The 13,865-nt window shown below is 44.2% G+C and overlaps 1 protein-coding gene across 10 annotated transcripts in view; it reads right to left on the bottom strand.

The window, feature by feature from the left end:
* Positions 1–7,209, bottom strand: part of DOCK1 (dedicator of cytokinesis 1) — a gene marked incomplete at its 5' end in the record, with an annotated part of 322,176 nt that extends 314,967 nt beyond the window's left edge. For 9 of the 10 annotated variants that reach the window (XM_080621560.1, XM_080621556.1, XM_080621562.1 and 6 more), the window contains one exon: positions 7,161–7,206. In XM_080621560.1, the coding sequence (XP_080477686.1) occupies positions 7,161–7,206 (46 nt within the window). Of the gene's footprint in view, positions 1–7,160 lie in introns of all 10 variants that reach the window. The other variant, XM_080621564.1, reaches the window with a different exon arrangement.
* Positions 7,210–13,865: the final 6,656 nt, after the last annotated feature.

Below are 13,865 nucleotides of genomic sequence, written 5' to 3' on the forward strand. Positions count from 1 at the left end.
AGAAAAATATTCCCAGGGATATTTCATGTTTTGCTGATGAAACTGAAATTCAGCCACTGCTGCTGCTTGTGCTACAAGCTTTTACATCAGAAACCGCATTTAATGCTCAAATTACATAAACAGGGAGAGATCAATCCTATAAACATACAAATGCTTGCACAACAGCAGCCTGAAAACACAGATAAGGTTCCAGAATACCAAGAACTGTCCTTTTCAACATCTCTTTTGGTTTAGATTTCAACTCCCCCCAAAAAAAAATTAAAAGAGGAAAGTATTCCAGTAATTCCTTAAGGAATTCATGAAAGCATTATTCAGAAAACAGCTACTGAGAGAATAGCCTTGGGATCTACCACAGGCCAGAAAACAGAACTTAAAAGTGTTTGTAAGCTTACAAAAACTAACAAAGCTGAATTTTCAGTGGTTCATTTCCCTGTAGGCCAAAGATGGCCCACAAAGAAAAGCAGCCCATGTATTTTATAGATCAGTTTGGGTTGGAAGGGACCTTAAAGCTCACCCAGCTCCAACCCCTGCCACGGGCAGGGACACCTTCCACTGGAGCAGCTTGCTCCAAGCCCCTGTGTCCAACCTGGCCTTGAACACTGCCAGGGATGGGGCAGCCACAGCTTCTCTGGGCACCCTGTGCCAGCGCCTCAGCACCCTCACAGGGAAGAGCTTCCTCCTTACATCTAACTTAAATCTCCCCTGCTTCAGTTTGACCGCATCACCCCTTGTCCTATTGCTGCAGTCCCTGATGAAGAGTTCCTCCCCAGCATCCTTGTAGCCCCCTTTAGACACTGGAGACTGCTCCACAACACAGCCTTCTCTTCTCCAGGCTGAACAGCCCCAATGTTCTCAGCTGTCTCCATACAGGAGGTGCTCCAGCCTCAGATCATCCTCATGACCTCCTCTGGACTTGCTCCAACAGCTCTATGTTCTTCTTATGTTGGGGACACCACAACTGTGCACAGTGCTCTAAGAGGTCTCACAAGAGCAGAGTAGAAGGGCAGTGATGAGCTGCCACTCCATGTTTTGTGAGAGTTTCAGACATGTACCCAGTAGAAGAGGAGAGGTAAGACTGACATCTTTAATGGAGTAAATACCTTAAAGCTGGATTAGCACTAGTTCCCCACTTGTGCTTTGATCCATTCATCTAAGTCAGCTTTCAGCCATTTATCTCCAGTTGGACCCACCTACAGGTATTTAATGAGATTTATTGGATTTCAGTCCTGGAGGACTACTAAAGGATCAGACAAAGCATATCCTACATGTGCTCTGCAGCCAACACTGGACAAACTCCAGAAACACAACCATTACAAAGAAAACTTATTACAACACTTATGATGCCTGTAGCTGCAAACTGACAAGGGCTTCCTGGACACTAAGATGCATCCAGTTTACTTTCCTCTTCCATGAAAGCTCTGCCTATGCAGAAAAGGCATTTATGATACTGTAAGGGTGCTGAGGCACTGGATTGGGTTGCCCAGGGAGGTTGTGAATGCTCCATTCCTGGCAGTGTTCAAGGCCAGGTTGGACAGAGCCTTGGGTGCCATGGTTTAGTGTGAGGTGTCCCTGCCCATGGCGGGGGGTTAGAACTGGGTGATCTTAAGGTCCTTTCCAACGCTAACTATTCTATGATTCTATACAAGGAAAGCTGTGCAAAGTGTGGTACATCATCCGAAATCAGAGTTCTGTCAGTGCACCTAAATCAAGTATTTACAGCAATAAGAGACAAATAGGAAAACTACAAAACCCACCATGGTGTCTGAAATTCCCAAATGGTTTTTCCCTCCAATTAAAACCAAACCAGAAACTTTAAACCAGGACCTTATCCCACTGTTACTTCCAAACCCATGTACAATGCAAAGTGCAAATCCTTGTCTTATGAAAATTCCCTCTCCCCTTTGATTTTCTAGGATCAAGAGTGGAAATTGAAAGTGCCAGGTTGGACACAGGGGCTTGGAGCAAGCTGCTCTAGTGGAAGGTGTCCCTGCCCGTGGCAGGGCTTGGAACTGATTACCCTTTAAGGTCCCTTCCAACCCAAATCATTCCATGATTCCATGATAATTAACAGCTGAAAAACCCCTGAACTGACTGAGAACTTACTTTGCAGAGTGAAATAACTGCTCTGCATCACACTCACATGCAGCCAGCTGACGGCAGGAAGTCCGTATGTGTTCGACAAGGAAAAAACAGTATTTCTGGTAAATCCCTACAGGAATCCTTGCCTGGAACAATCCCCATTTGCAATGTTGTTACTGACCTGGACGAAAACAAACAGGAGTATGCACTTCCTTCCACTTTTCTGTCATCTTTATCCCTTTCCAATCTCTTGCTTGCAAGAAGCATTCATTAAGAGAGAGCAATAGTGGCTGTTGAGTAAACTGAGAGTAACCAAGCACATGCCTACAGTCAAATTAAGGTCATTCATTTCAGAAGTACAATTCATCTAGCAGGCCCTTACCTCTGCTTCACGTGATGCCAGGAATGGGGAGCACAAAAATGCATCCCTGTAGCAAGCAGGGAATTAAAAGATAGTGCAAGATATCACAAAATAAAACAGTAGAGTACGTTGTCTCTAGGAGACCAAACCTGCACATCCTTTACTAAAATGGCACTATGCTAATACATCAGCAAATACTGCATGGGCATTTTTACTCCATCAATTTAGGATGCATCAGAGCGCAGTTCTGTCAAAAACTGTACAAAACAAAAAGTCAAAGAACCACAGTCTGTTTTGGGTTGGAGGGCACCTTCAAGCTCAACCAGTTCCAGCCCCCTGCCACAGGCAGGGACACCTTCCATTAGAGGAGCTTGCTCCAAACCCCTGTGTCCAACCTGGCCTTGAACACTGCCAGGGATGGGGCAGCCACAGCTTCTCTGGGCACCCTGGGCCAGCGCCTCAGCACCCTCACAGGGAAGAGCTTCTGCCTAAGAGCTCATCTCAGTCTCCCCTCGGGCAGGTTCAAGCCATTCCCCTTGGCCTGTCCCTACAGGCCCTTGTCCCAAGCCCCTCTCCAGGTTTCCTGCAGCCCCTTTAGGCACTGGAGCTGCTCTCAGGTCTCCCCTTCAGGAGCCTTCTCTTCTCCAGGCTGCCCCAGCCCAGCTCTCTCAGCCTGGCTCCAGAGCAGAGCTGCTCCAGCCCTCGCAGCACCTCTGCGGTCTCCTCTGGACTCACCCCATCAGCTCCAACTCCCTCTTGTGCTGTTGCCCCAGAGCTGGACACAGAACTGCAGGGGGGTCTCACAAGATATGCTACAAAACCACAACTATATATATATATACACACAGTTACAGAACTAAAGACTGATTTTAAGACACTGGTGTCCTTTATCTTTGATGTAATACAGACAATTAGGAAGCATCTACCCGGGCATCATGTGCTGTTTTTAAGTAGTAACACTCAGCACATCATCCTGTATAGATACCCAGCACTATCTTCATCAAGGCTTTGCATTTATGAAGCTGTCCAAAGCCAGGAACACCTTCCCTGCAAGGCAGAGCTCACACCTTCTTACTGATCATAGTAAGGGCATGACTATCCATGTTTTCCAGTGACTCAGGAGGAGTAGCAGAGGAAAGTAGAGTCAGCATCCTGGAAATTAACTGGATCTTGGTGAGCACAATCCCTGCAGCCTGGAAGTTCTTCTACATCTGACCACGTAGGGACACACATGGCACCATTTTTCTATTTCACCATTTAGTTAAAAAAAAGAAAGAAGAAAAAAGCAATTAAATTATCACAGTAGTGCTCCAATTACTGCACATCTCTGCATACTATGAACACAAAGGCATTTTAAAGATGATACCTGCATTAAGAAGAGTAGCACCAGTTCTACCTCTTAGCACAGTTCTAAGCCCAAACGAAAAGGGTTAATAGCAGAAGTCAAGAGGATTTGGAAGCTGCTAGAGCCACTTCATGCTATCTCAGAAGTGCTATTCAGGCTCCCGGGCTTCCTAAAGCAGCTCATTACATCTCCTCTCCACCAGCATAAGGAGGAACACATGAATTACCATTTTCACATCCCCCTAAAAGCAGAAAACAGGAGACTGAGCAGCCACAATCCACAGCCACTTGTCACACCGAGAGCATGCAGCAGGTATAAGCAGCTTCTGAAAGCCTCTGATGTCCCTCTTGAGGAAGCCACACATCCACGTGGCCACCTCAACGCAACCACGCACCTCCCCACTGTCATGAGGCAAGAGACAAAATACAGAAGGGTAAGGATACGCAGCGTTGGGATGGAGGAAAGCTGCTTTTAGTTAAGCTTATTGTTTTCCTGTTTCAGATGGTTCTCCTTATGTTCATCTAATAGCTGCATTATCCCTTTATATCCGCACCCATTCCTCATCCAACCGCCCCACGTGCTGAGTCCTGAATGCTCTCAGGAAGTGGAGCTGAGTCACGCTCACAACTGCCTGCTGAGATAATGCCTGTGCATTACACAGCAGCACTTCTCAGTTTCAGGCAGTTAAATTTAGTTTACACATGTGCTTGACATCCAGGATCATCCACAAACCCCACCATGCCAGGAGGAGCAGCGCTTCCTAACCCACCTGTATCCTACCACAGCTTCAGCATAGGGATGTTGAAATATTTTGTTCCAACTGCATCACAGTCAGCCAATCATTGGGACTTGAGATGTTAAGAAAGCTTTGTCATGCACAGGAACATGCTAGTCAAGAGGAGGGAAAAGAACTACGTATATGCACTGGAGGGTTGGAACTAAATGAGCTTCCAACCCTAACCATTCTAGGATGCATATACACATGTATATCATATATATGTTTATTATAAATACACATCTTGTATGTATATACACACACTTTTGAGCTCCCGCAACTGGGACGTAAGTGATATAACTCACCACAATAGATACTTTCCTGTTATTTCTGCTGTAGTGAAGCATTCACACTAAGTATATTGCATGTATGCATCACTTAGGTAACAGTGCAATTAATCCTATTTCACTGTCAGACAACACTGATCCAAAGTTAGTCTCCATCACTGGTCTTGGTAAATAACTAGGAATCAAGATGTTACCATGTGCCGTTTAACGATGCCTTCTCCATTTGTGTTTGGGACTATCCGACCACTACACCAGTTCCCCACAACCACAAAGTTTCACAAGCAGCAATAAATGAAGCATCAGAAGACTCACTGTGTCCAGAAGCAACCTTGTTTAACAACGCAACAATGTGTAAAGCACCTGTAACCCAAACTGAATGCTCCATCCCTGGCAGTGTTCAAGGCCAGGTTGGACAGAGCCTTGGGTGCCATGGTTTAGTGTGGGGTGTCCCTGTCCATGGCAGGGGGGTTGGAACTGGATGATCTTAAGGTTCTTTCCAATCCTAACTGTTCTATGATTCTATGAATATTCGCCTTCTTCAGGACGAAACCCAGCAATACCAAAAAGAAGCCAAAACTCAACCAAAACTGTGTCTAGCAGAGCGGCACGGGCCAGTGAATCACAACGTGCAATTAGCTCTCAATCCGATTTTATCTCTATGCAACACTTCATCTGAATTTGAACTCCCACAGCCCTATAGTTCAGCAGAGAAATACCCTAATTTAGCTGAGGATCACCCCTCAACTACCATAGAAAAACAAACCTATCATAAAGCCATAGCAAACTCCTCTCCAGAGCAGTGGACACCACAAAAGAACACCAACTGAGCACATAACCTTGTGCTTTTTGTAACTCTGAACCCATGGTTTTCCTTAAATTACATGTAAGACTTGTTCTCCTGCTACATCGGGAAGTTCCCACACTGGATATCCAAATACACTGGAAGTGTATTCTTAAATATGCAATTTATTCCACACTTCTTATTCTCTCATCCTTTCAAATTCACTTCCAGGACATCAATTCCTGGAAAGCCAGGCCTGGGCAATCACCTCCCCACAGCAGCAGATACAAAGCTCCTGCAAAGAGGAACTTGCTTGCTTGTGTTACTGGTTTGTAACACAAAACATATACAATGTGATGGTTAGTCATTCCAGTCGTCCTGGAATACCTTACCTATCCCACACCACAAAGCAGGGGTTTGGAAAACTTCGTAAGCGACAGCCATCCACAGCACTTCTGCTGCTGTGTATCTGTCCTGCATCCCCACCACTCATGCTGCTCGCAGGTCCCACACAGCGTAACCAGGCAGCCAGGAATTCCCAGTGATTTAAAAGCCATGCTCTTGTTTTCTAGGAATGTACACACAGAATTGAAAATTAATTCCTAAAATCTACTTGGGCTCCCCTTACACCCAGAAACTCCTTTTCCCTGCTCATGGTGTTTATACAAGGCTTAGCTGGGAGTATATATGAAAAGCTGCTCTTCACAATCAGAGTCCAAGGAATGTGCTGGACATTAAACGTGTACTTCCAAATTGAACGGCCAGATTTATCGTTTCCTTCCCCAGGACACACACTCTCACTCAGGCCAAGAAAGTTTTCTTCTCCATAAACCCTTAAAACCATCCTTTAAACAAAACGAACCATCTTCACAACCAAAAAAGGCCCTCACAGTCCCACACCGCCCAAAGCCACCCGAGCTCGGTTCCGTTTAATTACAGCTAATGAGAGCGGAGATGCTTTAACCACCAGCACAGAACAATCCCCCTCTGTTTGAAAGGGACGGAAGAAGCAGAGAACGAAATGGATCCCCCGGACAGCAGCGCGCAGGGGAAATCCCTCATCTGTATGAAAATCACACTCCCTGCGAAAGCCAGAGCCTTTTCCCTTGGGAGCTACTGCGGATGAGGGAGCACCGCGGGTCCAGCGCTGGGAGCGGATCCTGTTCGGCTGCCATCAGGAAGAGGGGAAAAGAAACCAATCTAAGAGTAACTCAAAGCCCTCTTCCAGCCAAGCAAAGTAGCAGAGGGGAAGAAAATAGAAATAAACAAGAGAAAAAAGCAACTTTTTAAACGCTCCAAAGGAGGTTTCCAGACAACTTCCAAACTTTCCCGACCCAAGCCCCGCAGGTCGGGGCTGCAACCACCGGAGCCACCCCGGGGGTAACCGGCCGCCCCGCTCCCCATCGCGGCAGCTGCTTCCCTTGGAGCGCGGTCCCGGCCCGGCGCAACCAGCAGCGGGGAAGGAGGAAAGGAGGGAGGCCTGCGTCTGGCCGGGGAGCAACAGGCGGGCGCGGTGCCGGGACGGTCCTCACCTACTCCGTACTTCTCCTCCCGCTTGGTGGGGACCCAGCGGGTCATGGCGCTGGGGGATGCGAGAGCCCCGCTCCTACGCCGCCATTTTCCAACCGCGGGACGGGAAAAGTTTCTCCCGACAGAGGAGTCATGTGGTGCGGGCGGAGCCAGCGGCCTGGCGCCCCGGCCGGCCCCGGGGGGGCCGAGGGGAGAGCGGGCTGCCCACCCCGGCCGGCACCGGTGCTGAGCTCCACAGAGGGGAACGGGCCGAAGCCGCCTCCAAAGGCCTTCAACGATAGAAGGACGCGGCCGGATCCCGCCGGGTTTCTACACAAAGAAGAGCAAAGTGGGGTGGTGCCTGTTTAGCACTCACCCTAATTGTGTAATTGCGTTCCAGGTACACCTGGCCTTGCTCTGCTGGAAAGTGGCTTCACCTGTGCAAAATCAGCTCGATCTAAAGGCAGCATGGTTCTCCTTAGAGGTACAGTGCCAGGTAGGTTAATTGGAAGGTTCTGATCTTCTTTAAAACACCTGTTCTGAGGAAAGCATTAGTTTCTCATAAGTTGAGAGCTGGGCTGGTTCACCTGGAGAAGAGAAGGTTCCTGAAGGGGAGACCTTAGAGCAGCTCCAGTACCTAAAGGGGCTGCAGGAAATCTGGAGAGGGGCTTGGGACAAGGGCCTGTAGGGACAGGCCAAGGGGAATGGCTTTAACCTGCCAGAGGGGAGACTGAGCTGAGCTCTTAGGCAGAAGCTCTTCCCTGTGAGGGTGCTGAGGCGCTGGCACAGGGTGCCCAGAGAAGCTGTGGCTGCCCCATCCCTGGCAGTGTTCAAGGCCAGGTTGGACACAGGGGCTTGGAGCAAGCTGCTCCAGTGGAAGGGGTCCCTGCCTGTGGCAGGGGTTGGAGCTGGAGGAGCTCTAAGGTCCCTTCCAGCACAAACCATTCCAGGATTCTGTGATTCATGGGGTTTAGTTTCAGCTCTGATCCCTGTAAACATCTGGCCCTCAAGGATTTTTGGCTGCTTCCTTCCCAGTGGCACAGCACTAAAACAAGGTAATTGCTAATATGTAAGAGTAGCCAGCTGCCTGTGTTTGGGTGTTGCCATGTTGATGAGCGCACATTTTCAGGTAAATCCTTCCTGGGCCATAAAGATTAGAAACCATCTGATTGCTAAATATAAATCAAAAATCTGGTCCAAACTTAACATCCCCTGGTTAATTTAGACGTGCAATATATGATTACAAAAGAATAAGCAAGGGAAATGAGCTTCCTGATCTCAACCCCTGTGTTCTTTGACAGTGATTTAAAAAGAAAATATATAAAGCAGTCTTAAACAAAAAGAAGATAAACTGTGTGAAAGTCGGCACAAAGCAGAAGGTTAACACTGAAGAGAAATAGAGGGGTGAAATGTCTGACGAGCTGGCGTTTGTTAGGAGTAGTTCACCAAAGGAGAAGCCCCGTACCACAGATTTAAGAATGAAGATAGGTCGCCTTTTGAGATCAGGGTTAAATCTCTTTTCTCTCCTCTTATTTTCTTGGATCCTTAGGAATGTAAGGGGCCAGTTTCTGCAACAGCGCTCATGACTGTCGGGTTTGGAGATCAAGTGCTCAACATCAGAGGCATTCTACTCCTCTTTCCATGAACCTTCCTTTCTCCCATCGTTGGGATTTGTCCCCAGGTCACCACCTACACATTCCAACTCATCTAAATTTCACTGCTCTCCTTCTGCAGAATTCAAAGGCCATTGTGATCGAGTGAACTACGGCACCTTGATGCATTATGCCCAGGAGTGAGAAGATCAAAAGGCTTTCAAAATCAGCTTCATGGCTTGTCATCTTTATCCTGCATTAATGAGTAAATGATTAGAATCCTACCAAAGACAGCTTATAAGTGAGCTCTTTGATTTAACAGGTCTATTTTTATATGATAAATCAAAGTGAATTAACTGAAATAATGGATGTACTTGCCCTGTTCCTATAGTCATCTTTGCTTTTCCACACCAGGGAAAGGAGAAGTGAAGTGGAAAAGCAGCGCAGCAATAGTATGTATTTCTAATGATGATCATTTTACAGTTTTATGCAATATTTTTATGGTGCTCCTAAAGATGTGCAGCAAAACTGCTGTAGCTGCTCGGGCAGCGCAGCAATAGTATGTATTTCTAATGATGATCATTTTACAGTTTTATGCAATATTTTTATGGTGCTCCTAAAGATGTGCAGCAAAACTGCTGTAGCTGCTCGGGCATTAGATAGGGATTTTTAAGAGTATTACTGTAAATCAGGGAGTCTGATTGACTTTTCATTTAGATTACCCCTAACCAGGAATCACTTCAGTGATGCGTGTTCATCTGTGCGTGTACAGATTCAGTGAATGCTGTGGTAGCTTTTGCAGATATGGAGTGTGAATAAGGAACACAGAGCAGCACTCTGGTGTTAACTTAAACCCGCAGATAGCTGTCATTAACCAATAAATCCTGTATTCTGTCCTTTCTGGGCCTCAGGGTTCAAATCTGAAACTCAAACTGTGGTATTTGGTCTGGTTTGAGGGAAGCTAAAGGTGTGTGTTTCCATTCATGAGAAATAAACTGCTGACAACTGTTCTTCAGGTGTTAACTAAGGGTTAAATGAAATTCTACTATAGATTGGCACTCCTCAGTCTCAGTTTACATGCGTATTTACACTAAATAGGAATTATGTAGACCTAGGAGTAAGTACACTCCTAAGGCAGGAAGTACCAGATTCAATAAAGTGAAAGCTCAGGAATTACTTACAGCTTCTCCGTATTAAATCCACATTCTGGACTACAATAGCAAACTTTATTTTGACTTCAGTGGAAAAAGATGTTTGTCCTGTTGGCTGATCATGACGTATAACAGAAACAACCTGAGTAATCCCACAACCAACGTAAAGCCTTGCTGATTCCAATAAGGAACAATATTCATTTTATTGCTTTCCAGTTTTTCATTTTAATGAAAACATGTTACAAATAGAGCTAATGCCATCAAAATTTTGATAACCAGTAGAAACTGTTCCTAATTCACAATGCGTAAATATCTCGATGCTGGTTTTTTATAGCTAGGAAAAAAAAATGGTAATGGGGTAGGACTTTTATATTGAGAAAATAAAAGGGTTTTCTATTTCTCCAGCAAACATAATATAAAGTATCTTCCTGAAGAATATTTTTCATTAAACTGTAGAGTGCTCAAGCTGACATATTCTACATACTTGGGCATAATGCATTTCTTCACACTGTGCATGTGTGGTTTTCATTTAGGAAGAGGAAACTGAAAAATGCTTCTTCCCATAAAATCCGACAGTTTTATCACATCATTATGTCAACTCTTTCGATTCTCACCTGGTTTTTTTAATGCCTCCCACTGAATCGGAGGCGCTTCTCTTGGAGCACAGAAACATTCCTTTTCGTAACCTTGCCTCCAAGAAATCCAAACGCACTGTTTGGCTATGAATGATATTTGGAATTCTTGTCACAGAAATTAGGAGTATCTTTTGGAGAGAATAAATGGAAACAGAGATGTTACCCTGCATGAAATATATCTGCAGTAAATAAGAGATACTCTGTGCATGTACAGATGCAGGCAAGTTGTATTTCATATTTATTGCATATGACTGCACAAGAAGAATGTTCCATCTCGGTTAAATATCACAGGGTTTGTCATATTTTCTGTTTCATTGTTAGGCTTTGTAGGTAAATTCAGTATTTTCAGTCAAAACATGTAAGTAGTTATTCTACGCACACAATGCAAATTCCTCTTGGAAATACTCCTCCCAGGAGGACTCGTAAAATCATACAATAAATACTGGTTTGCTTTTCTATTCCTATTGAAGATATTTTGTTGGAAATGTTACTGCTTCCATTCCAGATACTCGTCATCTATTTTTGCTGCACAGCTTTCCTTTGGGTTAACGACCTCTGTGCTCTAAATCATTTCTGTGATGAATGGCTGCCTGTGTTCCACGTTTGGGTTTACACAAAGTGAGGGAAAGACAAGGTATACCTGAGGGAAAGACACTTTAAATATACCTTTTTTTTTATGATGTTTTGCTCTTAATCAGAATGGAAATAAAATTGAGTTTATGAGTTTGTGTTACCAAAATGGCTTCAACCTTGGTTTTACATATACTGCTCTATGTATGATTATTAGGCAGAAGCTCTTCCCTGTGAGGGTGCTGAGGCGCTGGCACAGGGTGCCCAGAGAAGCTGTGGCTGCCCCATCCCTGGCAGTGTTCAAGGCCAAGTTGGACACAGGGGCTTGGAGCAAGCTGCTCTAGTGGAAGGGGTCCCTGCCTGTAGCAGCGATAGGAACTGGATGAGCTTTAAGCTCCCTTCCAACACAAACCATTCTATGATATGATTCTATGACCTTGGGGATCTCTTGTATAGGAATGTGGACAATTTTCAGAGAGAATTAAGAAGGCAAAGCTGAATTTCCAGTGATGTCCCTGTTGGCTTCGGTCAGCCAAGGTGTGGCATTTATAAAGCTGGTCTGAAGTTTGACAGTAGCTAGAGGGAAGTTTTGTGCTCTTCCAGGCTTTGCCCATGTGTTTTTGAAACATGCTCAGTAATCTTTAATCTTCCATTTACTTTTATAGAAGCATTTTGGTTATCAATGGGTGTGTCTTCGGCTTTTCTTCTGGCAGGAAGACATTTGTGATAACCAGCATGTGGAGGCAGGACTTCAGTTGCCAGCAGAAGTATTCAAAGGCAACATTTGAATTTAAATAGTCACTTCATTCGTTGCACTGGTTTAGTATTTTCCAGATGGGTTAAAGAGAACCCCTCTCCTTCCATTCTACTGACTCTTAATCAGCATTTACTTCTTCCCTGCGTTTGACCTTTTATATTTACAGATTATGGGACTATTCGGAATATAAAGGCCAATGAATAATTTCTAAGTTCAGAAAGGAGGCAAATATATTAATTTATTAAATGATATTTTTGTATTAAACTGCTCATGTTTTAACCTAAAAATGGGGCTTGGTTGTACATAATGAAAGTGATTGTTCATAACGTAATGTTCCTTTGGAAATACTTCAGGCTGTTCTCACTGTATTATACAGAAAGTGATACAATAAACAAAACATCTTCAGCGGGTTTGACATTTAAATGCAAATGTGTGAACATCTCCTAGTTACTCTTTATAAATATACAAGGGTTTCCAAAGTGATGTGTTTTAGGAAGGATATGATTATCATAGATACAGATTGGTTTGTACCCTGGTGTTTCATCTTGTGCTCTAGAATAGAAAATAATTTATAGGAGTTTTACAGTGATACAATAAATATAAGTGTTTCATTTCTACAAAAGGGGAAAATACAGTTTTTCATCATGCCAGAGCTTCAGATTTTACTTTCTTTAGAGAATATGTGCAATGCGATTTCAGGCTGGGTCACTCTCTATCCCTGTATTACATGGATAGTGCACCTTGTTCTGTCAAAAGTACCATGAGCATCACTTGAAGTAGTTTATATGTTTGGCAGTGTGTACCTTGGACATTGGCAAGTATCAGGTTAACTCTGGAAGGGAATCTTGCCTTGTTAATAGGAACACTCTGTGTAGGGTCATGAAGCCTGAAGCAGTGTATTTACCCAACTGTCATCCTTCTTAAGGAGGATGTTTATTCCTGCAGGCCTGAAGCAGCTGCGGTACCTAGGAAATAACATTAGCACTTTCAGGTTTATTCAGCTTCATTGCAGCCCAGAATTTCACCCAGTGTGTAGGAATACTTTAGTATTTCCAGCCAAAATACTTAGCTACACGAGGAAGATCTGCTCCCTCACATGAGCATTATGTTGTAAACTCCAAAGCACACAGAACATCATTTTTCTTGAGTTCCTGGACTTTAACCCTTAGTACCAACTGGCTCACATCCTTGAATAAGTGCTTGGGAATATCACTCCAAATGTTACTGTCAAGCCCAAAGCACTTAAGGGAAAGTGTAGTATGAATGCTTCCAAAATACAAGCTAGTTTGTAGCTTAATGTTAGTTAGTGGCAACTCTTCCTCTTTGCAACAGCTTTAAATAAACAACAATATAAGGTTTTATGTGGGGTTGTTTTCTGTTTAGTATTTACTAATGCATGTTTCATATATTTGGTCTTTATACTCAAAAATGAGATACTCTTTGGCAAACTCAAAGATAACCAGCAAAACAAAATGCTACATACAACGAGTTAGGGAAGCATCCTTCCCAGAGACCAGTTAGTTTAACTTTTTCAACTCCAACAAATCTATGGTTCTTAATCTGACACATTATGTTCAAGTCTCATAATAAAAGAACTGGAACATTTTGCAAGAAGATTGAGAAAGATATTTTCTGGGACTGTATTCCGGTAGGATTGTTATTTATTAGAAGCTAGATGATGATCAGATAAAAGAGGACAGGCTTGAGATGAAAACGTACATTATTCCTGTTAGTAACACTCAGCACTTCCGTAGCACTTAACATTTGGAAAGCACTGAGCAAATATTAACTCTCTCTTGTGAGACAGAAAGATGTCCTTATCTCCTGTTACAAGTGAGAGGCAGCCGAGCTAAGGCCAACTCTTTAAAATGTGATGGGCAGTCAAAAATGAAGAAACTCGGAATATCAGACCACTTCTGTCACCTCTTGATTATGCGGTTTTCCTGAGGCCAAAAGTGACACATTAGCTGGGGCAGGGTTAGATTTTATGATTTCCCCAGTCTGCAGATGGTGTTCCCTCTCA

Source organism: Psittacula echo (assembly GCF_963264785.1).
Source record: "Psittacula echo genome assembly, chromosome: 6".
NCBI classification, from domain to species: Eukaryota; Metazoa; Chordata; class Aves; order Psittaciformes; family Psittacidae; genus Psittacula; species Psittacula echo.